General features: G+C 50.6%; 1 protein-coding gene across 1 annotated transcript; it reads right to left on the bottom strand.

Annotated features, from left to right (window-relative positions):
• Positions 1-6,155: 6,155 nt before the first annotated feature.
• Positions 6,156-25,405, bottom strand: CUNH8orf74 (chromosome unknown C8orf74 homolog). Its single transcript, XM_036233336.1, has 4 exons — positions 25,358-25,405; positions 24,006-24,198; positions 8,714-9,117; positions 6,156-6,392 (listed from the first exon to the last, which is right to left on the bottom strand). Exons 1-4 carry the CDS (start codon positions 25,403-25,405, stop codon positions 6,156-6,158), a joined length of 882 nt encoding a protein of 293 aa, XP_036089229.1.
• Positions 25,406-26,247: the final 842 nt, after the last annotated feature.

The raw sequence follows: 26,247 nt of genomic DNA, 5'->3' as shown, positions 1-26,247 counted from the left end.
CCATGTGGCCACGAAGGGCGCAAACACGAAGCAGGCAGGCGAAGCTTGCTTCGGCTGGGTCCCGTCGGAGCTCCTCCCCCTCGTTGACACCCTCAGCCCTTGCACAGGCTCCCTCCTGTGCTCGGTTTGAAGAGATTTCAATAGCTGCTTACATCAGATTGGAGTGTGGCATTTCCGGGGGATAAAGACTTGAAAGGGACACCGAAGACTGGAGTTCCTTATGGGGAAGGCGGCCCTTCCTGCATTCCTCCGGCTAGCATCACAGCCGGCGCGGCGGGAAGGTCCACACTGCGAACTGGAGCACTGGCTTGGTGTCTGCCCTGCCCGTCACCGTGACGGCGACCGTGGGCGAATCCTTTCCTTTCCCTGAGACTCAGTTTCCTCAGCTGTACCGTGAAGGACAGTCTCCTGAGAAACTCTTCTGGGGTAATGGGGCCTGAAAACGTATTGTACCAGGTTCAGAAAACTGTCCCTGTCCTCACTCTAACCCAGGTGCCTTGCACACTTGGCCGGGAGCCACATCGCCACGTTCTTAGAATGTTGGAACAGGAAGAGGCCTCAGGAAGGATACAAGTTTTACTTTGCTCTTCATTTTAAAAATGTGGGCACTGAGGACATTCTCTGTTTTCTCAACTTTTGGAGTAGGTATGAAAGAACTTTACAGAAAATGTCAGAAAGCCCTTTGGGTTCTTTAAAGGACATTTTACAAGTTCCACTGTGAGCTATAATAATAAAACATTGATGGTTGACAAAAGTTTAGACTTAATGCATTTTATGGTAGAAATGCAATGGAACGAGTAAAATATGATGGCGCTGCTGTTGGGATAAACGTTTTCTGAAGAGAGAACAATGATGATTGGTAAATTCTGATCAGTGTTGCTCAAATCCTCCATTCGATTTTGTGTGTGCAAGTTGCCAGAGGAGAGGTTCTGTTTCCTGGGCCGTGAGTAGTTTTCCACCTAAGAGTAGATGCTGTGGCCTCGCTCAGAGTCCAGAACAAAAAGGGTGGCCAGTACCCATGTGGGCAGGGCGGTGGTCTTGGCTACAGGGACTGTGCCTTTTGAGGCAGTGGATGAGATATGAACTCTCAGCCAGAAGGAGGGTAGACATTCTGGTTGCTTCAGTCATGACTTCACACCCCTATTAGTCAAGTGACTTTGAGCAATCATTTCACCTATCTGAGCCTCAGTTTCCTCATCTGTCATGGAGAAAGCATTCCCTGCCCTGCCTGTCTCACTGACCTCAGTCAGATAATGGGTGTGTGCACGCTGGCTCAAACCACCGCCAGGGTGGAGGCTGCCTCCAGGGTGATTGGATTAAGGAGTAACCTCTCAATCTCTCCTTTTTCTCTTCTGCTTCCTTTTACATACTATCTTCCTTCCCTCTGGCTGGAATCAGAGTTACCAGCTGCTCTGACCTACTAGAATCCCTATAGCCTCCTAACCAAGAGAGAGAGAAACTTGCCAGCTGTAGGTAGAAAAATCCCGAATCAATCACCATAGCTCCGGAAGTGGTGGGTGGGGTGAGGATAGAGTATTTTGATTGGTCTAGCATGGGTCATGTGCCTATGCTTGGGCCAATCGCTGTGGCCAAAAGCAATGGAGTACTATGATTGGTCCACTTGGGAAATACGCTCATCCTTTGGCCAGGGAGAGAGGCACTATAGCTGGGGGTCCTCATCAGGACCACCTGATTGGGGCAGGAGGTGGAGAACAGATCTTCAGAGTTGTTGATCTGGGTAGTCAAACTGTAAATGCCCACTGAGGTGTAGGGTTATTTTATAGGGCTATAGGTGCCAGGTACCATCAATATTTTTGTTGTCAGCCCTGTACCTGAGTTCTGTGAGGAACTTGTGAGGGTGACTAGGGCCGAGGACCCTGCTCCATTCTGAGTACTCTGGCTGAGAAGAATGAGGACTTGATTAGTCTACTGATTGAAATATTAATCTCATCCAAAAACACCCTCACAGAAACACCTAGAATAATATTTGGCCAGGATTTATCACAAAAACACCCAGAATAATGTTTGGCCAGGATTTTAGACAGTCTTCTTAAAGTTACTGATGACTTTTTAATTAAACATTGATGCTTCTTGAGCAGATTTGTGTCTTGATTTTTTATGTAATTATTGACATCACTGTGATTCTCAGCAGGATGGTTAGCACAGATAACCATTTTGCGCATGTTACAGTTTCATCATTAATTTTCTTAAAAAAGAGAAAGTCAAGATAATTTACATTTTTACTACTCATGCACTTTCCTTTTTGTGTCGAACTCATTGCTACTAAGAGTTATTGAAAAATGAAAATGCCATAGCAAACACCAAGACAAACAGTTGTAGATTCACTCCAGATAGTAAGTAAACGGCAAAGTCTCTGCACAAGGCTGCTCCCGCCGGCTGTCTGACCCCTGCCTTCCAGCTCCTGCACATCATGCATGTACCTCTCACCTGTCACTCCCACTTCCCCGCTGACTCCAGAACCTGGTGGCTTCATGCATCTCACAGGCTGTGACACAACCGGCAGGAGCAGCAACACCGAGTCCCTCTCTTAGCACCACCCCAGAGGGGAGATCAGCTCTCATTATTTGCTTGTATCTGCGTCCATTTCACTGTCTTGGGGAGCCGCATGAGCTGCCTCTGAGAAGGTTACACTGAGTCAAGAAAACGTGGAAAGGAGAGTCAGGCCAGCCCTCGTTGCCTTCCGAATTTAGCCTCCAGTTGAGGTGAAAAGTTACTGCACATGTAACTCACACGCCATGATGTGCAGTCTTGGCAGAAGCCGAAAGTGCAAGTGGAGGGTCCCAATCCCATTCTGGATTCTTTCAAAGTAATTCTTAATAGGACTCCACCAAACAATGACAGACCAGGCAGGATACCAGGACACTAGGAGTCAATCAGGACATACGGTTACCTCACCTATGGGGTATTTTATCCTTGGGCTTTAAAGGATACTGCAATCTTAGCTCAGTTGTAGGGCATTCTCCCATTTTGGGGTTTCCACGCCCAGGTGGTGTCAGCATCCAGGCCTTGCCTGGGTGTGGGAGCATAGGTGGGAACTCTGGCCTCCACAGCAGATGTGGGGGCCTCCGCGAGCTGCTGCAGAAGGCTGCTCGGTGCCGCTTCTTCAGGTGGAGGAGAGGGAGGGGCTTTCCCAGTGGGGCCGCCCGTTCTCTGTTCTCACTTTGAAAGCCCAGCTTTAGCTCCCATGCCGTATGGAGCTTGAGGCCTCCACTCCTGTCCCGAGGAGGCCTGGCGTCCACGCATCGCCGTGGCTTCCCTCCTCATTTCTGGTCCCTTGCGACTTCCCTGTCCCCGCCTCTTTCATAAGTGCAACTCGGCTACACAAGAAATAGATATTTCACAAGTACTGTAACCAAGGCATGTACACATTTGGGTAGGATCTGAAGGAGGAGGGTCACTTCTCAAGCCTACTCAAGGCCCTGTGCTTGGAATTCAACATTTCCAAAGTCCACCTGGTTTTTCTTGGGTTGGGCTGGCCTTGGGGTTCCTTCCTCCTCAGACACTGATTCCAGGCCCCCTCTGCTTGCCTTTGAGCAGGTGACACCAAATGTCTCTGGATGTCATCTGGGTGTGGGGGTGTTGGTCTCCCTTGCTAGATGGGGAGATCTTCCATAAGGCAGAAACTTAACTCGGTGGAGGTTTCCACAGGGCAGGGCAGGGCAGGACAGGCTCCTACTTCCGCTGACTCTGCTTTTGCCCTTGCCAGGTCTGATGCTGGAAAGTCTGATGAACTTCTGTGGACAGAGGAATGAGGTTCCAGGACTTTCTTAAATTTTTCATTCATTCATCCATTCATTCATTCATTCTTCCTTCCATTTCCAAACATTATTTAACATCTGCTCCTAATGTGTGGCTGAAACTGTAGCTTCAACCCCAACTCTTCCGGGTTAGAGGACGAGCCACCCCCGAGAGGAAGGCGGGTCCTGTAGGCCGACCCCACGAGGCTGCAGGGACCACCTTCTCTGTCTCGCAGCCTCTGCAGCACCCACTCCGTCACTGGCTGCTTGGCTGGCGCTAGGATGCTGACCCTGGCCGGGCTGGGGGTCTAGTGCTTGGAGTGGTGACTGGGGCTTTCACGGTAAGAGTCCTCCTGGGGGAAGCCCAAGTCTAGAGAGGAGGACAGCATCAGTAAGTCTGCTACCCACACTCAGCGTCTGGATGGCCTGAGTCTGAAAGGGTTTAAAGCTCTGGTGGTCCTGAGGGTCTCTCTGGGCACTGGGAGGGCAAGGCTGGGGTGCTGCGTGTGGGTGTGGATATGGATAGGATAGTTGAACTTTCTTCAACTTGGGAAAAAGGTAAGGGAAGGGGGAGCTATTAATTCCTTTGTACCGAATTGACCCAGCCCAGTGTCAACCGATATTTCCAATGCCTTTCAGACACCTTACCAGTGCTCTCAGCCCAGTTTGCTTCCACGCTGGCCAGGGATCCTGACTTTCTCTTGCTCCAGCATGGGGGCATCCCCAGCATATGAGCTAGGCTGCAGCAATATCCACTTGCCCCTTTCACCTCCTGAAACACACACACACACTTGCACGCACATGCACACACACAGGTTGCAGGAGTGTTTTGGGATCAGCCCCGGCCAGGACGGGATGGCAGCTTTCACGCTTCTCTTTGGGCCACAGCAGTTTCACTCGCACTATAGGTTTGGATGGTAAAAATGTTTGTGGAATGAAGGATGAATACATAAGTGGATGAATGAAGGGTGAACATTTTAAGGAAATGCTGGAACCTCCTTCCTCTGTTCAGCAAGGTATTGAGAAGCTTATCGAACATCTCAGGTATAAGTCGCCTTCACTATGGCATCAAGGTAAGACGAGGACAGAGTCTGGAGTAGTGCTCTCGGCAAGGCCCCCTTCCCAGTCAGGAGTCTCGTGTTCCCTGGACTTCTCTCAGAGGGCTCCAGGGCTGGTGACATGCCCTCTCTGGGGCTCCCTCTCTCTATCTAAGTCCAGCCTGGACTTCAAAAACATACCCAGGCACACCTTAGGTGGCAAGGCCTAGAAAGCAGCTGTGTCCACGGAGAGATGGGCATGGTAATGACAAGGAAAGCTGCACTGTGGCCCGTCCCAACATGAGCAAGAGGCATGGAGCAGCTGACAGAGGTAACAGAGCGGGTCGCTGGCTTAGGAAGAAGGGGCGAGTGGTAATGTCCTTTCCGTCCTCATCTCCGTCAATTCGATAGCTGCAATAAGCCAATAGCTATAGGATTCGTGTGGCCGTTTGCTCGAAGCACAGCGCTGCAGACGAAAGAGCCCAGAAGTACGAGTCTAGAGACTTGAGTTCTAGTCCTGGTTCTTTCACTGCCTCACTGAGTGACTTCGAGTAAATACTCCACACCTCCTTGAACCTTGAACCCCTTGATGAGGAGGAATAGTGAAACTCGCCCTGTCTCTTTCCTAGGATGTAAGAGTGGGAGGAGGACTTTAGACGCCAGCCAGCGACTTCCTCACTTGACAGAAGAGCGAGCTGGAGCCCAGAGACGAAAGGGACACACGCAAGGTCACGCAGCAGCCCGGTGGCAGAGCCGGGTGAGAAGCCAGATCTCTGACCTCTAAGACAGCACTCGCTCTCCCGCGTCAGTCTAAACAGTGTAGATTCTCCCAGGAGGAAGAGTTTCCTGGAAGTACGTGGCTCCAGGTCCTCCGGCAGGAAAACCAGTGCACGCAGAGCAGCTGCTGCTGCACAAACCTCAGAAAGGCGACAGAATCCCAGGACCTGTTCGCCCCACGCCAGCTACAGAACCATCGCGTGAGCTGGAAAGTCCTCCCTGGTGTCTGGTGCCACCCTCCCTCTTACTTGCTTCCACCCACTGTCGGGAGTTCTGTCTTCAGCGTCTAAGCTCAGGCTTAGTCAACAAGCGATGTTTGCCTGCCTGCCGGACACAAAGCTCTGCACTCAGCAGAGGAGGACAGCCTTTTGCCACCATGCAGGAAAAATCCATTTGGGTTAGATTTTCGGATGGTAGATGACAGTTTCCAGAAAAAAGATAGAGGTAAAATGATGAGTGTTGTTTCTTTTAATCACTAGAAATCTCTGATCTATTGGGTCCTGAGCAGATCACATAAAACTTTCATCATTGTCAATGGTTCTTTCTCAACCAGAGTTTTTAGACAATAGGCACCAGGGGCCTTTTAGTTCTTGGCTTTTGCTTTCTTTCTTCTGTTTGCTCTGTTGAACCTAAGAGATTCATCCTGGCCTGGCTGGCCAGTGACGGAGAGTGGGAAAGGAACAGGAGCATTGAGATTTAAAGCCTTCTTCTGAAGTTTCAGGTCCAAAATATCAAACGTTATCTGTATCTCACACTGTAGCAGCTTTTTTAGATATTCAATCTGGATACGAACGGCCTCGTGGACAAGGTTTTCTAATTCCTGGAAGAAACAAAACATGGCTGGTAGAACAGGGCCCAGGAGAAGGTTAAAGGCAGCTACAGATCAACAGGATCCAATTCTCAAGTGGCCGGCTCCTTTTACTGTGTGCTCGGACCTTCCATTTCCCCGTCCAGATCTCCTCTCCACCCTTCTCTACCCAACTCTGTGTTCTGCGTTTCCGACTGATAAGGACAGCATTGACTGGCTACCTTGACCTTTGGCTTCTGGTTGAATTCTTTCAATGGGAGGTCCTGACAGGAGATCTGAACATGGGAGGGAATGAGCTCCCTCACCTTCCTCCTAACCAGCTCTGGGTTGGCCATTGCTATGAGCCTCTACCTACAGCCACACCTCCAGTCCTGTGGCCTCTCTTACATCTGTCGTTTGGGATTCTAGTAATTGCTTCTTTCTTCCTTCCTTCATGCCTACTGTGGCAATTACTCTGTTTAAGTGTGTCATTTATTACTAACATTGTTCAGGGCCCAGAGGCCAGTCCCTTATCCCCCGTATTTTGGCCAGTGCAATCTCTATTTGGATATCATTCTCTTTCCTTCCCTTCCTGCCTTCATCTCATCCTCACATCTCAAAGTTCTATTAGCTTCTTTGGAGGGGATGGGGACTAGCTCAGGGTGTGGGTGTGACCCCCAAACAGCCAGCCACTATCTGGTGTGTTAAACAGGAGACCCTCTCTGTCATCTCGATCAGGTCATGGCATCGTGGAATCCCAGAGACATGAACAGTGTGTAAGTGTGTTTCTCCAGTTTCTCTCCTTGAGCAACCAAATAGCAGAGGAGAGGTCGGACTTGCCTTGGGGGGTACTGGGGGACATACTTGGAGGATCCAGTCATCTAGAAGACATTTCTTTGAGATCTCATATTTTAACTTAGAATCTCTTGCAAAATCTTACATTTGCCCCAGAATGTTTTTCCCCTAACTCTTTGGGGAGGATGGTCTTCCAAGAGGAGGCATCACGTTGATTCCACAGTGTTGAGTGTCTCCAGCTCAGGCACACTACTGGGGTACACGGTGAGAGGACTCTAGCCCACAGTCCTACAGGGGAGCTGGAAAGAGCAGGGAGGAACAGCTGTGTATGTGTGTGCGTGTGCGTGTGCGTGTGCGTGTGTGTGTGTTGGGGCAGGCGGCGGGGGGAGGCAGGAGCTGGATGGGAGGTAGTACCTTCTACCTGTGACCTTGCCCGCATATTCTAGGGCAAGTCCTGGAAGAGAGTGGAGAAAGGCTGTTGCTTGGGTTCTGTTGGGTCCTCATTAGACATCTTAATGCATTAAGATTATGTGGCAGTCTAATGTGCTATTTATCTGGGAGACTTACCCTTATAAGAGTATCATTCATTCTCTTGTATTAATTATTATTTAGAGATTTTCCCCCAATGTTTTATATATATTTAAAGGAATACTTTTCCAGGGCCATTTACTCTTTGGCTGACAATTCAGAAACCAAAACCCTTTTGGAACACACAGGCTCTGTGTCTCCCAACCCCACACCCCAGCACTCAACACATGCGTACATGTACATACACATGCACATGTCTCTGTGTTCAAAGACGATGTAACAATGATGATATCGGTGCCTATGCATAGTTAAAGAACAAGTTTAGACTTTGTCAGGCCCTCAAGAGATTGGCTGCCCTGGAGCCAAGCTAGTCAACATTTATTGAAGACCTCATCACTGGGGACTCTGGCTCCTAGAGTCCCGGATGTCCGTAAGACCTGCCAGGAGGGCAGCCCAATTTCTTAGATCCACACACCAGACTCTCTAGGATCACTGTCTCCACCCCTTTGCCCACCTCATCACATCGCCTACCCTGAGCTGTCCCCCCCGGCCCATCCTTCATCATGACCCCCAGGCCTTGACGGACATGGCTCTGCAGGCAGACAAAGGGCACCCAAAGAATTTGTGGTGGTTCAGAGTCTGGGGTCTTTTTTGGTAGAATCTGTCACTGCTCGATGCTACAGTGGAAAGAACTTGGGTTTGGAGGTCAGCCAGGCCTCAGTCTAAATCCAAACTCTACTACGTGCTGGCTTGGTGACCTTGGGTAAATTGATTAAATTCTCTGAAGCCTTGGTTGTCTCATCATTAAAATGGGGACATGAACTGTACCTTACAGGGATGCTTGGTGAAATGTGCATGGAAAACCTGTGGGAGATGCTCAATGACTCTCTGTTCCTTTCTGCCCCCTCCCACGTGTGCGGACAATGGGGTCTCGTCTGTGTGTCTGACTCCAGCCTGAACGTTCTCTTGGTAGAAGTGGGCATTTGCACAAGGCAGGTGAGCAGCCTCCCACCTTGAGGGCACAGCTTTACCTCTCTCTTCAGAACCCGGGTCTGCCGTGCGAGCACCTCCGAGAACTTCTTCTGTAGCATGAGCTCCTGCTCCAGGTGCAGCGCCTCCTTCAGGAGCAGTGCATGGGCGCGCTTCTGCTCCTCAGCTGCGCTGAGCTCGGCCACCTGCTGCTCGTGCTTCCACAGCTCCCTGTCCATGCCCTCAGTGAGTGGGAGCGGCTGGGGCGGCACACACACCTCCAGGTGGGTGACAGTCAGATCGACTTCCTGGTCCTGGCCCAGGACATACTGGTAGAGTTTGTAGTGGCGGATGAAGGTGTTGTGGAAGTAGTCGCAGAGGGCCAGCAGGTGGGTGGTGTTGAACTGCCCCTGGTAATCTCTGAGCTTGTTCCCTAGGATTGTCACAGCCTCAGTGATGGAGTAGCCTGTGGGCACAAAGAGGCATTGGGTGTGAACTGAGGTAAAGCTACACTGATAGCTGATTGATATAGACTCTGAACCCAGGTACTCTGACCCCAGAGCCCACGTTCCACCAACTATTCTATATTGTCCTTTATTAGCCTTTGAAAGCTCTGAAATGTGTCACATTTCTCCTTTTACCTTGGTTTCTTGGAAGCTCAAAGCCAATTTTGCGTAGTATCTTACATTTACCCCATTTTTAAAAAATATGATGATCCCGACTCCTTACCTATATTTTGCCTTTCGACTCTTGTTTTAGAGCCTTACTTCAGCTGTGCTTTATGTTGTTTCCACCGCAAACCCTCTGGGAAGGTGGCGAGGGTGTGGAAAAGGGATTCTGATAAGAACGGCCCACGAGGTGACCGGGAAGACAGACGCCTGGACAATGGCACTGGAAGTCTGTGCCGCAGAGCTAGGCAAATACTGTTTATACCACGGAAAGGACTCCGAGGACGGTGCCACGGGCCTCCATCCTCACGCTGCGGTACGGCGGCTCCTTCATTCTTTAATTCTGATTTGGTTGCTCCCCACCCCCGGCCCTGGCTCCTGGGACACTGGCCTCGGTCTGGGATCCCCTTAAGTTTACTGAAAATAATTTTTAAGGAATTAATTTTATCAATTATTTTGCTTTCAAAAGTGACAGGTTTGAATGATAGAAGATTTTATTACATTGCTATTATCATTCTGAATTTACCTAAACGGCTTCTTTGCATACGTAATTCGACAATTATGATTTAGATAAGCAAATGAATTACATTAAAATTTACTCAGAAAGTACAGTTATAATGTTAAATTAGATATTTATAAGCTTTTAAAATTATCTTAAGATTTCTATTTAGTCATCTTTAGTTCCGAATTGAGTATAAGGAGTAAGCTTATATGTGTATAAAGTAGTTACTGTTTGCATAGAGCATGCAATCAGATATGCAGACTATGGTATTACAATGTGACAGAGGTGGACAATTACTGAAAATTGTCTAAAACGGCTCCTCAATAGGATCCAGCAACCCTGCTTCTGAGCGTCCACATGCAGAGGAAATGAAAGCGGGATCGTGAAGAGGTAGCTGAGCTTCTGTGTTCGCTGCAGCATTATTCACACTAGCCAGGACGTGGGAGCACCCAAAGCGCCTGTCCACAGATGAACAGACAAAGAAATTGAGAGATTATGTATATATATATATGGGGGAGTGGGGAGGGAGAGAGGGAGAGAGAGAGAGAGAGAGAGAACAGAATGCTATTCAGACTTAAAAAGTAGGAAAACTTGTCATTTGGGACAACATGGAGGAACTGGAGGACATTATGCTAATTGAAATAAGCAAGACACAGAATCACAAATACTCCATGATCTCACTTCTGTGTGGAATCTCAGAAAGTGGGACTCACACAAGCAGAGAGCAGAATGATAGCTGCTGAGGGCTGGGAGGAGGGGGAGTTGAGGAGATGTTGGTCAAGGGTGCAGAGCTCCAGTTACGCAGGATGAGCAAGTTCTGCAGACCAGCTGTGGAGGACGTTGCCTATGGTCAATAGCACCGTTTTGACTGTTTGAAATTTGCTAACATAGATCTTAAATATTCTCACTTTCTTTCACAGGACTCGCTCCTTACCCGCAGGAGAGCCACCTGCTCACGGAGGCCTCCCAGACCACCCCACCCCACCCCACATTCCACATAAACTAGTCCTTTTACCGTACCAAGCAAAAGTTCAAAGCTGTTTGCCGAAAATAATTTTTAAGAAATTAATTTTAAACAAATAGAAGTGGTAACTATGTGAGATGATGGATATGCTAATTAGCCCGATGGCAGGAATCATTTTACAGTGTGTATGCGTATTAAAATGTTACCTTATATACCCTAAATATTTATTTGTGAATTATTGACAAATTATTTGTCGACGATACCTCAGTAAAGCTAGGGGGGAAAATACTCAAAACATATTTTTTAAAAATGCTGCAGCAGCAGGCGAGATGCGGCTTCGGCGAGATGCGGCTTCGGCGAGATGCGGCTTCAGCGCGCTGCAGTACGCAATGCGCTTTCCTTCTCTGTGTCTCCTTCATCTTCACGGCTTCTCGCTTGTGTCGCAGAGACCCTGCGGGCCCTGAGACCGCGACCTCTGCGTTCCTCGACACGGCACTGGGAAATAAGTCATCTAGGTCACTGATTCCAGGGACCTCTTCATCCTTGAACCTGTGTCCCAGGTGGGTGAAGTGGCCCAGAGCCAGCAGGAACTTTATGTTCTGGAATCACCCAGAGCGTTCTAAAATTCCAGAGCCTCCCTAAACACACAGAAACACACACACATACACAAATATCTCAAAAAAGGAAGTGCTGATTCCGCCCAGGGTTTCCAGGGTGGGGATGGCTTGGGAATTGCCGCCTCCTCACTTTGATCAGAGTTATGAGCCAGATGGAGCCAAAAGAACTCAGACGTTGACACACAGGGGCCATTGAGTCAACATGTGACCAACTGCAGACGGATGATGCCAAAGGTTCCAAACGCCCTGTTCTGCCGAGTGACCTTGACGCGTGGCGCCCGCCCTCAGAACCCCGGTCCCCTCGCCTGTGACGTGACTGCTCGGTCTCTCCCTGAACGTGCGTGCACTCTGTGCTGCTTGTGATGGGCGTTTTGTTCTATTCCGTTTTGCTTTTGGAAAGAGGCTGTTAAAAATGATGTAATACATATAGTCTCTCTCTTTTTTTTAAATAGTGCTCGTCATGTACCTTGCCTAATTACAGAACGTAGTTGAGAACTTTTCTAAAGGCAACGTACAAGTGAGAACCCAGGCACAGAGTGAAACCGGACACCCGAGCGCAGAGGGGAGGAAGGGGAAGTGCAGCAGGACTGAGCAGGTGCTCGCGGGCAGGGCGGGGCGGGGGTGGGCGGGAAGGTGCCCTGACCTAGGAGGGCGGGGAGCTGTGAGCCAGGGAGGGTTTTCTGCAGAGAGGGCACTGGAGCCTAGAAAGAGGATGCGTTCGGCAGAAATGGTATTTCCAGTGGACGGACAGAAAGAATTAAACCCTAGAAGCAAGTGGAGGGCAGCGTGGGTGTGTGCAAGGACCCGCATGGCACTCGGCTTCCAGGAGGCGAAGCTGGCGTCTGGGGGACAGAGGACGCGAAGGCCTCAGTTTGCAAAGGGCAAGTCCTGGGACCCCCTGGAATTGCATCCAGAATTTTATACGCACATATGTTTCTGGGGAGAGTGTGCACAGAGAGAATCATCACAGTTCTGAAAAGAAGGTTAAGAACCACAGCTGCGGAGTCTCTCAGGAGTTAAGATAAGAAGTGGGAGGCCGGCCGGGTATTTTAGAGGGATGGGGGTGGTGTGTGGGGGGGGATGGCAGGGCCGACCAGTAAAGGAATCCCAGAGGGTGGGGAGCGGGGTGAGGTCATTGGTTCCTGATAATCAAAGTTGGACTCCAGACCTGTGTGGAGGTGACAGTGTGTGAAGTTCATGAGGTGAATCATCACATCTTCTCTGGGCAACTTGGAGTTGAACCGCTGGAAAGTTCCCGGCTCCTCCCTCAGCCCGGCCTGACAATGCATGGGGCTGGGTCACCGGCATCCTGCACATGTGGGGGCCGCGACTGCCTCGTTGCCAAGCCAGCCTCTCATCTTCTCTATCCACCTGGCATTCATGTACACAGCCCAGGTGTGGACCAGGGAGTCTGCGGGCCCAGCTGTACTGAGTGCCTCCGGCAGTGTGTGCATGTGGCTCTGGCTGCCTGTCATCCTGGCGAAGGCCCTACTGTGGGCATGAGCTGTGGCCTCAGCCTAGAGGTCAGAAAACACAAATGTGGACTTTGTCCCCTGTCAAAAGAGAAGGAGCTCCTGGGCTGAATTCTAACTTTCACCCCAAGACACTTGACAAGGTCTGGTTCTCAGCAGAGCTCGTCGCCGGCTGGCTCCTGAGACACCCTTTCCTTGCTCCCAGACCACTCTCCATTTGCCACAGGTTCAGAAGTTCCAATGACTCAGAAAGCTGAGGATTAAGTCTCAGGGAGAAGCCTCTTGCTGCCAGGATGGACAGATCTGTACCTGCACGTGGCTCTTCAATAACAGGGAGTGGCCTTCATTTGCATTGGCTGCTGGGAACTTCCTGAAGATGGTCCCCCAAGCCCCTGGAGGCCAGCACCTGCGCGAGGACCCGGGACTTGGGAGTGGAGGAGGAGAGCAACGAGCAAGGAGCAGCGGGGGTGGGATGACAACCCTGGACGCTCCCGAATCAGGGCAAAAAGGCACTGGGTTTGGACCAGGTGCTCTGGGCGCCCTCCCACTGGCCCTTACCTGTGGGGCTGGCGCTGGGTGAGAGCAAGGGTTGGCACCAAGTCTGGGCGGGTGGGGGGGTCTTGGGAACGGTGAAGAGGGCCTGCTCCTTCTGGGTGGGTATGAGGGGGAGGATCCAGGTGCCACTGGTGCCCCCGACAAACCAGTTTGGTGGCCCCTACCTTGGCTCCCAGAGGAGGAACCAAGTCAGGCTGCCATCTGGCCTTCTTACCTGCCTGAATACCTGAACACCTACTGAGGCTGGCCTGGGGAGGTGCAGAGCAGATGATAGCACAAGGCCCACCCTTCCACTCCATCCTGCATCCTAAATGCTGCCCCCTGCCAACCTTGCTGCTCTTGAGAAGGCTCTGCCAAACTCATTCACCTCGAGATGCCAATGGCAGTGACAGGTCGAAGGACCCTCATTTAGGGAGCTCTCGCTGTGCCCAGGGTCACCTTGGACTCCACCCAACCCCTCCTGTGAGGCAGGTGTAGGCGCTGCCCTGATTTCACCTGAGAGAGAAACCAAGGCTCAATGAGGTCAGAGGATTTGCTCAAGGGCACATGGCTGGTTAGTGATAGAGCCAAAATTCAAACCCCGGCCTGATCTGGGAGGCCCTTTTCAGCCATCCAACTCCAAGTAGCGTGGGTCTCTCTTTGTAGACCCTTGAAGGTGGACACTGGAAGGGGTTCCCAACCCTCGCAGTCAGTTTTCCAAAGGATGTTCTGCCACAGGTGAGGATTACACAGAAATGAACGCCCTGTAGCCGGAGACCTTGAAAATATGTTGGATCAAGAGAAATGAAACAGAGCCCTTAATATGCTAATGAGCTCAGCGAAATACACTCCTAGGCTCAGCAAATGGCCCAAAAGCGTTGAGTGTATGCAGTGTTTTTCAAATTTATTTGAGGCAAATAGTTTCTCAGGGCAAATGAGCATATTTTAGTTTCTCAGGACGAATGAACATATTTTGGTAACTACTGAACTGGTCTAATATCTTCATTCTTTGGATGGGAAACTGAAGCCCAGGGAAAGGAATGGACTTGCCTAAGGTTCACCATGACAGAGTCAGGATCTGAATTCCAGCCAGGGGCTCGGTGGTTTGGGACCTCTTACCACTTGCAATGTGGGGAAGGGACTGGTTCTGTTTTTCATCACTGCACCTTGGCCCTGGGCCTTCTTGGTAGGTCAGACATGTCTCAGAAGGCTAGGCGGGGCTGCTGCCTGCCCAGAAGAGGGGAGAGCTAGGTCAGGAGACATGGGTCAGGTTCTGTTCTGGAAAGTTTGCTCTATGGCTGCCTGCTGATCACTGGCCATGGGACTGGCAGAAATATGGGGTTGGAGCCTCGGAGCTCTCCCTCTGCTTGGGACCCCCTTCTGTGGCTCCTGCTTCCATTCCAGAAGGGTCTACACTGCTGGCCTCCCCACTTTCTGCTTCAGGGTAAGCTAGTTCTTTGGGAACACCTCTTTCAAAGATGTCCACTGGCAGAGCTCTATGGTGAGCTGCAGAGAGAGGAGAGTGGGTGGGCTGGTTTGGTGTGACTTCTGGGGAGGAGGGCCAGCAACATCTCTGCTGACCTCGTCAGCACTGCCTGGGCTTGGCCAGAAGAGGTCTGAACTAGCTGGGGGTGGAACTTCCGCTGACCCGTGACCACGGGACCAAGGATGCTCTAGCACTGCATCTTGCCAGTCACATGCTCCGTTCTCAGCCACCGTGCACAGGCAGAGGCCACCAATGAGCCAGGGGAAGCCTCTGGACTGAATCAACACTGGGATCGTGGTGTGGGTTGCTGGGTAAGGGAACAGACTGAGAATTCAGACAGACGTGGGCCTGTATCTTGCTTCTGCTTCTTAATTGCTTGCACAGGTTACTTGCTTCTCTGGGCATCAGTGTTCTCATGCATAAAATGGAGGTGGTGAAACTGATGATCTCATAGCGTTAGACGAGAGCATGTGTGTACAGAGCTTCCCACTGTGTCTGGTATACACCAAGCACTCGATAAATAACGGGGCCGTCGTCATGGTCATCGTGAAGATGCTGCTGGCATTCCAGCTCCCTGGGGGCTGTGAACTATTCTGGAATCAACCTGGCTCTCAGAGGGCACACATGAGCCTAGGGCAAAGCATCCTAGAGACTGGCTTTCCTCATTCCACTGCCTCCTAGGTCCTTACCTGAGACTCTCTTTACCTTGCTGGGAGTGGAGTATGGGATGCTAATGTGCTTTCTGTCCCAGCCACACTGACTGCTGAGGGGAAGAATGGCTGGGGGTCAGCTGTCTCCAGTTGCGGGGTCGAAGAGGGTAGGGGATGGGGCGGTCCTTCCAGTCAGACCATTCACTCAGTAACGCAACAGTTCGTAGTTCTCCACAAGGCCTCTTGGGCGTCCTCTTCTTTCCCTCTTATTGCGAGCTTCTCAGTGGTGGGGACCTGCTAGAATGGACCAGATTCTCCAATCCCAAAGGATTTTTTCAGAGAGTTCTGGACATGCGGATGCTGCCCAGGGCTAAGCTCTCAGTAAATAATGATACAACCAATCTTCATTGGTATACTACTTTACAGTTTTAAAGCATTTTGGTTATCTACCAATTTATTTAATTGTTCACTATCAAGCTACGAAATAGGTAATTGCTGCCATTTAACAGATGAGAAAACTGAGGCTTAGAAAACGTATGGAAAATCGGGACTTAAACCCAGATTCTCCGACTCCCAGGCAAGTGTACCATAGCTGCCGAAGTATGTTTAAGGAGCAAGCAGAAGGTATAGGGAATTTATAGAACAGCAGTACTTCCACTGAGACTTTTATTTTTTTATTTTTTATTTTTTGTGGTAAAATATATATAACATAAAATTTACTATCTTAACCATTTTCAGTATGCGGTTCGATGGCACTAGGTACATTTACATTGTTGTACAGCCGTTACCCCTACTTATCTCTAGTATTTTTCATCTTGCAAAACCGAAACACTGACAATTAAACGCCGACTCCCCGCTTGGCCCTGGCAGCCACCGTTCTACTTCTGTCTCTATGGATCTGACTACGCTAGGGACCTTACGTAAGTGGAATCTGTAGTACTTGTCCTTTTGTGACTGGCTTATTTCACTGAGCCTAATGTCCTCAAGGTGCATCCATGTTGAAGCATGTGACATGATTTCCTTCCTTCCTAAGGCTGAATAATATTCTGTTGTATGTACCTACCACATTTTGTTTATCCATTCATTGTTGGTGGACATTTGGGTTGCTTCTGCCTTTTGGTTGTTGTAAATGATGCTGCTATGAACATGCGTGTGCAAATTTCTCTTTGAATCCCTGCATTCACTTTTTGGATATATACCCAGAAGTGGAATTTCTGGATCATACGGCAATTCTGGATTTAATCTATTCAGGAACTGCCATGTTTTCCTATCCATTAGGTAGTTCCTCCTCCTCCTTCTCCTCCTCCTCCTCCTCTTCCTCTTCTTCTTTTCTCTTTCTTTTCTTTCTTTCTTTCTTTCTTTCTTTCTTTCTTTCTTTCTTTCTTTCTTTCTTTCTTTCTTTCTTTCTTTCTTTCTTTCTTTCTTTCTGTATTTAAGATCAACCAATCACCTCATTAGAGGAAAAAAATCTACTCAAACACTAAGATTGGAAAGAATTTGTTGTCCTTTTAAAGATTTTCTTCTCTGTTCACTTTCCTGGGACTCAAAGGGCCAACACAGGGCCATGCATATTAAAGACTGTTCTGGGCCTTTGCCCAAGCTCTTCTCGTTGCCCACAGCGACCCCCCGACCATGTCTGTTTAGGGAAGGCACTACTCACTGTTCCTTGCCCCTGTTCCTCAAGAAGTTGGCACGCTTCATGCTAAAGAGCTTTGGCAGAAAGGACAGATTCTGAGGCCAGAAGTTCTCAAAGTTAATGCTGTTCTGCTATTTACTATGTGATGATTTGCAAGCTACCTAACCTCTCTGAACCGCAGTTGCATCATTGTGAAACAGGGGCAGTAGTATCCATCCACCCAAGATTGCTGTGAATACTAAATGAGCTGATCTATGTGGAGAGCTGAGAGCATCATGACAGCTGATTGGATGTCCACGCTTCTCCATTCCCTAGCACAGTGCTCTGGCAATGCTTGCTGGAGAAGAGTTGGGTGAGTGGGGCAGGATTAAGCTGATTTGGAATGGGCGGGTTCAAAGGTTGGAGCAGGAGCCACCAGAGGGAAGGCTCAAAGAGACAGATTTCAGTTCAGCGGCAGGAAGAACTTTCTAGTGCCAGAGCTTTATCATCAGAACGAGTCTTGTCTGGAGGGGTGAGGAGGCATTTAGTCAGGGAGAGAATTCCTGAATAACGTGTGTGTGCTGGTGATGTGGGGGATCAGGTGACCTCTTGTGTTCCTTTTGACTCTAAGAAGCTATGGGCATTTCCGTGGAACTGACAGTCCCCCGTAGCCACATCTGGGGTGCTGTGGGTCCTTCTGGCCAAGCTCTGCATCTGTCTCAAGCTTGGTGAGGGGAACCTCACTTTGGATCTTCGTCACCAGCTTTGCTTTCATTATCCTCTAGGTGAAAATGACCAAGTAACCCCACCATCTTAGGGACATGGCACTTAATGGCACTTGTCTCCTCTGATGCTGGGAGGCTCTGAGACTACCCAGCATGTCCAGCTGACTGAGGGGGGACAAGTGAGGTTAGAGGTAGGGTGCAGAGTCATCCAAAGGGCCAGAGGTCTGGTCTCAAGGGCACCAGTACCTTCTGCCCGCACACAGGTGGAAACTCCAGACCAGAACACATTAGTCAACTGGCATAGCTTGCTGTCTCAGCTGGGCCTGCACCACCCACCACATTGGAGCCATTCTACTGGGGGCCGAGATCCTAGCTTCATGTTGTGAGTAACTTCAGGTGACCCAGTTAGGAACTCAGGGCCCAGGTGTTTCACCTGGTTCTTCCGGGCTCTCAGCAGTTCGGGCATGCTAGCAGTCTCATTCTACTCACTGTAGTATGCTCTCCTGGGCTACCTGCTTCTCTGGCCCTCATGTGCCCAGTGTACAGATCCCACTGGTCAAGATGGAAGGTCACATGGTGAAGCTTGTGCTCTGCTGTCAGACTCTGGGTTCAAATTCTGACTTCACTTACTCGAGGTATGACCTAGTGCAAGTGGCTTAAACTCTCTGAGCCTCTCAGTTCCTTCGTCTTTAAAATAATGCTAAGGTTGTAGTGCAGGTTACAGATGCTCTGCGTTAAAATGCCAGGCCCGAGCAAGTCCTTGCCGTTCTCCCTCTGCGGGCTGCATGGCCTCTTGGGAAGGTCGGAGAAAGTGTTAAGGCGCAGTCTTTCCTGGCAAGCCGTGTTGTAGGTTGTATTAATACAGCGTCTCCCTCCGGCCACCACTGCCATCCCCGCCGCCCCTGCACTCAATTCATTTGTTGAAGACCTAACCCCAGGACCTCAGAATGCCACTGTACTTGGAGATAAGATCTTTAAAGGGGTAATTAAGGCTAAATGAGGTCACTGGCAGGGCCCTAATACAGTATGACTGGTGTCCTTATAAGGAGATTAGGACGCAGATACACACAGAGGGAAGGCCATGTGAGGTGCATAGTGAAATGACAGCCATCTGCGCACCACGGAGGCCGGCCTCAGAAGAAACCAATCCTACTGACACCTTGATCTTGGACTTCCAGCCTCCAGAACAATGAGAAAATAAATTTCTGTTGTTGAAATTGTCCAGTTTGTGGTACTTTGTTATGGCAGCCTGAGCAGCCTAAAACACTCGGGGAAGTAGCTCTGAAATTATAGTTGCCCACTTGCGCCAAGAAAAGTTCTCCCAAGATCTCAGTCAATGGCTGAGATCAATGGAAACTTCCTGTCTCCATCAGCAAAGAAGTTGCCTTCAAAGGCCCCTTCTCCGAGTTTAGTCTGAAGGGCATTGGGCTCCTGCTGGAAACATGTACCTGCTCTCTGCTCAGGCTAGTCCTGAATACTGGAGGATGCTCTGTGTGGGGTGGGTGTCTGGGGGCCGACAGGTGGGGGCATGGCCGTGAGTGTGCCTGGAGGAAGTGCTCACACACAGAGCTTGGGAGAAGTAAGTGCCTCCTGCCAGCTTCGAGCTTTTGGGGCGGGGTGGCTGTCTTCCATCCTACATCTGCCCGAGTGACATTTCCTGGAGAATCAGGAGTGGCCACGGGTGGAACTGCAGATACCAGTGCTGTGACACACTTCACAGGGCACTTGCCTGGCTACCTCGTGCCTCCACTGACAGGTCATCAAGGCCCACTTCCTCTTACCCCCAGCATTTGGGGACCAGGGCAGCAGGAAAGGGGTTCTTTCTATCCCAGTGGAGCATCAGAGAGAGGCCAGTGCTTGCCAGACAATGACAAGCAAGGGGCAGAGCTGCGAAGTGGCTGAGGTGATGTCTGGTGCAGAAGGCTCTGGTGGTGGCGGGTTCTGGGCAAACATCTGCACTGGCTGCAGCACCTCCAGCCCTCGGTTCCCTGCTGAGTGAAGTCTGGGGCAGGGGAAGCCGTTCCCCCTTCCACAGCCCTCCTGATGCAACGCGCCAGTCACAGGTAGGAAGTGCAGGGCCTCCCGGGGCACCCTGCATCTCTGCAGCTCCCACAGGCAGAGGAGGAGACCTCAGGGTCCCTTTTGCGCCAACATCGCCCTCTCCTCTCCTCTCCTCTCCTCTCCTCTCCTCTCCTCTCCTCTCCTCTCCTCGGCAGTGTATGCAAAATCTGCCCACTTCCTGCAATTTCCTCCCACCAGGTCAGACAGAGCTGGCAGCCTCTGGCCCTCCATGCTGTGACGGGTGACTTCACCCTTGACCCCAAGGAGGCAGGATGAGATCTGCCCGGGGCTTCCCAGAGGCTGGCAGAGGAGGTGCAATGAAAGAACTCTTCTGGTATGGGGCCGGGGCCAGAAAGTCCTGGTGAGCTATTTGCCAGGACATGGAATCAGTTTACACTTTTGAATAAAAAGGGCCACCTTTTCCCTCCAGGCCCTGAGGCCAGATTGGGTGGGGAGATAAGCTGAGCTGTCAGGCTGTCCCTGCGGAGCTCTGAGTCATCATTGTGCAAACACGACTCTCCTAAAATGCTGTCTGCCAGCTTTGTTATCTAGTATGCAAGCAGAGCTCAACCATCCTCAGCCCCAGATTAACCAAAAAAAGAAAGAAAGAAAGAAAAACCCTGGAGAAGCTACCTTCTAAAAGGATTAACAGCCCAGTGTGGACTTTAACCTCGGCTGTCTGTATCCCGCACACCACGACCTGCAATCGGTGGGACACGTGCCCAGGAGGAGGGGCAGGGAAGAGCCTGACCTGCTGTTTGCCAACCCTTCCTGCCCCTCATCGCCTAGATCCCTAACAAGGGCAGTGAACAGATGCCCGAGTGTGGGCCACACATGTAGGGCATTAAGGGCCAGGCAGGTGTCTGAACCTCCATTCTGCTGGCCTGTGGTTTAAAGCCATCTTTAGCCTGCCTACAAGAAGTGGCACCAGTAGCAACTCCCCTGAGGGGCAGGATGTAGCAACCTCTAGCCCTGAACCGCCAGCATCTGCTGTTCATCCCGCCTCGCCTCCGTGTGTGACGGGCGCATGGGAGCTAACGTTTGCTGAGCACTTACTATGTGCTTGTCATTCTGTAATACGTTTTGCATGCCTGTCTCATTTAATCCTGCCAACTTTCTTATGGGTCGGGGTTATTACTGCCCTCATTTTAAAGACAAGGAAATGAAAGCTCAGAGAGAGGTAAAAAAAAGTAACATTTTCAAGATGACATAGTAATAAGTGATGGAGGTGGGATTTAAACTCAGGTCTTCTGACTGCAGAGCTTGGGGCTTAATCACACCGCTGTACTGCCTCTGACATCACCTAGATCTCAATGGAGTAAGCCTGGGACGAGTCGAGCACCCTAACCTCCTCTCCACATACAGAACGTGTCGTCTCCGTGAGCATAAGGAATCCACTCTCTCATTCGCATGTTCATTTCTTCATGCAACATCCACTGTGTGCCATGTGCATTGTTTGGCACCGAGGGGATGGATATGGAGGACCAAAATGGAGGCATGGACACTGTCTACAGAGGTTCAAGCCCCCCACTTTGGCCTCCCTCGCTGTGCCATCGTAGATCTTTGGGGGAGGAGTTTAGATATGAAAAGGAGGGAGGCCGGCCTGATGGAAACAGGGTTTGAGGAGGGTGAACGAGGCAGCCACTGCAGGCCAGAGGACGGTGAGCATGCATGCAGGTGGCCAGGGACCGTGCGCCGCAGAAATCCAGGTCTTTCTCCCTGTGGTCCACTCCTAAAAACAAGAGCTAGCTAGCACTCATTGAGCACTTACCAGGCACCAAGCACCATGCTACGGACTTTACAAATGTAACCTCGTTTAATCTTCAAAAAAAAAGAAAGAAAAACAAACAACAACAATAACATCTTAGGAAGTGGGTGCTCTTGCATTTTCCATACAAAGATGTGTACTCAGAGACTCAGAGGCTCAGAGGTGATGTGACTTGCCCAGGACCACACATCTAGTAAGGAACTAAACCAGGATTTGAAACCTCCCTTTGAGTGCTGGGCCTCCCGATGGATTCTATTTTCAGTGAGTTGAATTCCAGCAAGGGGAGCCCACCTGAGAGCTTGTTCTTACTCCGTGTTTGTACCAACCTTGCTTCACAAATTTTAAGATGATTTAAAGGTAAGAGGAAGAATTTGTAAGCTGGATGGCCCAGGATTAAGAGCTGAAAAGGTCAGGAGAAAGGTTAGTTCGGCCAACATCAACGAGATGGAATTAATGAAGATAATTGTAAAGTTCCACATGTACACCCAAAATCATCATTGCACAGGGGCAGGATGGGAAAAATGGTTCCCATAATGGTCTTCCTGACCAACATGAATTAATGTGACCTTGATGCTGATAAAATAAATGCAACTCTAGGCTCTGTTAACAGGAGCATCATCACCAGGATGGAGAGGTGATAAAATCCCCGATTACTTCACTGATCAAATCACAGGTTGTATTGTGTTTGGATCTGGATGCCATATTTTAAGAATGATATTGATGAACACAGTATGCCCAGAGAAGGGCAGCAAGAAAGGGGGCAGCGGCGGGGAGGTGGGGTGGAAAGGTCTATGGAAATGACGCCGTATTAAGAATGATTAAAGGCACGGCGGGTAGGTCTAAATGTGAAGGCATGATAGCCACATCACATAAAGCTCATTAAATATCTCTAGGGCCTGCACTCTGCTTCTAGAGGACAGACGTTCAGCATGCGAGTACAAGGTATAAAAGGCAGATGTACCTAGATAAAAAGAGAACCTCCTAACAACAAGGGCCGCGTGAAAAGGAAGGCGTGGCCTCAGAAGGAGGAAGGCTTAGGCTGTGCCGCGCAGGCGGGAAGAAACTTGCTGGCTGGTTGAGGGGCTCTCTGCAGAGAGGGAGTTAAGTTTTCTGATCACCAGGTCACCTTCTGCCTCTAAGGTTTTAGATGTCTATGACACACAGATTGGTTGTGTGGGCAAGGTATGCCATAACTAGAGATGCCGATAGCTCCCGTGCGGTCTGATCTCCGCAGTCTGAAGTTGGGTTTGCATCATCATCCTCTGCTTTTCGAGGGTTTGGCCTGTGGAAGGCTCTGATGGAAACTTGAAAGAGCCCGAGTTCCCACCTGCTTGGGGCTAATATTCTTCTTCCCTCTCTCTTTCTGCCCGCTCATCAGAGAGAGAGATTCTCATCCTCTCGTCATGAAGCCCAACGCAGGCAGGGGTTCCCTCTATCATCCACCTATAGATGTTTCCTCTGCAGACCCACCTGACTGCTGTTCCCCCAGCCCCGCCTGCAATCTGATACCTGTAAAGCAAGGGTCCCCAACCGCTGGTCTGCAGACCAGTACTGGTCCCTGGCTTGTTAGGAACTGGGCCACACGGCAGGAGAGGAGGGTGAGTGAGTGAAACTTCATCTGTATTTGCAGCCTCTCCCCAGCGCTAACATCACTACCTCAGCTCCGCCTCAGATCTTCAGGCATTAGATTCTCATAGGAGTACCGGTCCCTGGTGCCAAAAAGATTGGGGACTGCGGCTGTAAAGGATTCTCCCAAAATATTCAGCATAGCAAAACCTGATACTGGGAAAAATTTGCATTCTTTCAAAAGTGCCGCGGCAAGTCATTGAAGGGTTTTAAGCAGAGAGATGACACATTCAATTTATGTTAAGCAAAACAAAACTAAACAAAATAAAGACTCTGAATTATGATCCCTCCTCTCTCTTCCTTGAGGGAATTTGAATTCCTTCTGTGCCTACTCTCAACCAGCTACCCCAGAGGTATTAATCTGATGGTGAAATTCATACTAAAGTGTAAACATCTGACTGGCTTCTGTGCGAACAACTAGGAGTGGTGCAAGATTTTCAGCCAAGGAGAGCAGTGGAAAAAATTCAGCAAGACCATTCTGTTTGTTCCACTTTACAGAAAACCTGGAGGGGAACCCTGTTGATGAGCATGCAAGGATCCTAAATGTCAGAAAAAAAAAAAAAGTAGATGCTCCCAGCTCTTCAAAGGGGCCATGGACTGCAGAGGAGTCCTCTGTATCCCCCTCTCTCTGCAAGGTCCCTGACTCCTGCCCTGGATGCCCCATACCTTTGGTTTCTTTGATCAGCTCTTCTGTGAACTTGACCACCTTGGCTACCTCCACCCACGGGAAGCCTTTGCCCACGGCAAAGATGATGCTTTCATAGAGGGTATCCAGGAGGATGCTTCTGCGGGAGTCTCTCAGTTCATCAAACTCTTCCCAGTTCAGCAGTCTCCGTAGGTGCGCCCGACCTTCTGTTTTCTGCAGGGCATGACGTGAGGAGCGGAGGGTGAAACTGAGGGATCAGGATGCCATCCTCTGTGGGAAGAACACTCCAGGGGGCCCCACACAGCTCCCCACCAACCTGAAGAGTGCCCCGGCATGTGGCTACGTCTGGCCAGAACTTCCATCTCTGGACAGCTTTCGTCCCCATTTTGGGGGAATGTACTCTTTTTTTCTAGTACTGCTTGGTCCTCTGAGAGTTCTCATGCTAGCCTTGGCAGCCCCGAGTCTGTAAACCTCCAGGAGGCCTGCAGTCCTGAATTATGGTCCTTCTTTCCTCTTTGCTAAAACAAAATTTGACTTCTCTCAGAGCCTACTCTCAACCAGCTGCCCCAGAGCTATTGATCTGATAACGAAGAAACTCATGCTGAGGTGTAAATGACTGCAAAGAGGCACCATAAGGCAAGGAGGACTGTATCTTGCTTGGTGAAAATTCAGGCACTCTGGCAGGTCAGGGGGTAATTAGGGCAACATTTGTTTTTCCTGTCTGTAGGTAAGAACCTATTTCACTTGAGAGTTCTCCTGGCCCTTTCAGAAAAGCTCTCATATATCGTCAATAGGCGCAGGAGAAGCAAGGGTCTTTAGAGGAGGGGGTAAGAAAAAGCATGGCGTGGCGTGGAGAGCCATGAGAGCAGGGGCGCTGCTGCCCGGGGTTAGGGAGTGCTCCGGGGTTAGGGAGTGCTCCGGGGTTAGGGAGTGCTCCGGCTGGGGTGACCGCGCGTGGGGGTGGGACCCGGTAGCTGACTCGGTGCCAGGAGGAGGCGCACAGCCCCGTCCACAGCTCCCAGGCAGCCCTTCCCTGCAGCCCTCACAGATCCCCCGGTTGGTGCCTGATGGAGCAGCTTGTTGGAAGGTGTAGACAAGGTGGTAAAAGCCACGTCTGAAGGTGGGGACAGAGACCCCACCAGGGGCAGCCTTCACCTGTTACTTGCCCGACAGCTCATAGCTGCGGGTCAGAAGCTGACCTGAGTGCACATTTGGCGTGAGACCCCTCAGAGGGGGTATGCTGGGAAAGGGGTGCTGTCCAAGGCGTCCGCCTAGGAGGCACCGTCGAGGGGCCACTTCTCACATACGCACACCTCACACTGTTAGACCAATCTGAGCACGCTTCCTTTTAAAAGCCACATTTGCTCTTCACCTGAAATTGGAAGACTTCTTTCACTCCCTGGGGTGTTAAGAGGGCCATGGCCCCTGCATCCAGTTGCTAGGAGACTCAACCAGACTGACTCAGAGTTCCCAGAACCTGGGGGTGAGGGTGTGGCTTTGTGAGGTCATGAAGACCTGATCCAAGATGGCTTTTTCCAGCCTCTCTTCCTCCGGGCCCCTCCTCTCCAGCTGGGCTCTGGGTCTCCTCCGCCGCCACCTGTCCGGGACTCTGACTCTTCTAGCCCCCAGCCTCTCGTTCACAGACTGCTGGCCTTTAGAAAGTGAGACTGTTCAGGCTTTCCGGCAAACACGCACATCTCCCCATTGTACGTATTTTTTTTACCCGAGCCCCATTTCTCTCGTTCTTTCCACAGTCAAGGATTTGTCTCCATGAAACGATGGGCCTCCACTTGCTCTTCACATCCTCGCCCACTCCATGTCCCACTAGGATCTGGCTTCCGCCCCACTTCTTTACTGGCCAGTGCCATTGATGACTCTGTTTCTAGTATCCTGACTTTGCTTTGGGGTGCAGGAAAAATCTCCATGGGAGGGGTCCCCAAGCCAGTGCTCAAGTGTCGATTTTCGTAGGGCTCCAGTTCCTCCCTTCTGCCTTGTTTTATCCTCCTCTGTCCTGCAAACCCTGGCACCCTCTTCCCTGCTCTGCTCTGCCTCCCTGACTGTAAGCCCTGACTCTGTGCCCAGGAGCCTCAGCGAGAGCATGCAAGGATGTAGGCTGGGGCTGCCGCTGAGCTGCCTGGCCCTTGAATCTGCCTCCGGAGGTGCCCGGCCAGGCCTCCTCAGCTCTTTGGGTTTCCGCCTGGCCGGGGGTTCCTGGCCAGAAGTGAGAATTCCCCGGGCAGAGCTCTTCCCCTGGATGGGGAA

This window comes from Rousettus aegyptiacus, unplaced genomic scaffold (genome assembly GCF_014176215.1).
Source record: "Rousettus aegyptiacus isolate mRouAeg1 unplaced genomic scaffold, mRouAeg1.p scaffold_m13_p_16, whole genome shotgun sequence".
NCBI lineage: Eukaryota > Metazoa > Chordata > Mammalia > Chiroptera > Pteropodidae > Rousettus > Rousettus aegyptiacus.
The sequence above is the reverse complement of the archived record's forward strand: the minus strand, read 5'-3'. Positions and strand labels throughout refer to the sequence as shown.

Excerpts from the sequence above, each read along its gene's own strand:
- CUNH8orf74 (XM_036233336.1), bottom strand. The coding sequence starts at position 25,405 with ATGGCCCTCTTAACACCCCAGGGAGTGAAAGAAGTCTTCCAATTTCAG. Across the intron at positions 24,199-25,357 it reads AAGAAGTCTTCCAATTTCAG|AAAACAGAAGGTCGGGCGCA; the intron begins GTGAAGAGCAAA and ends CATGCCCTGCAG. Across the intron at positions 6,393-8,713 it reads CCCGGGTTCTGAAGAGAGAG|GAATTAGAAAACCTTGTCCA; the intron begins GTAAAGCTGTGC and ends TGTTTCTTCCAG.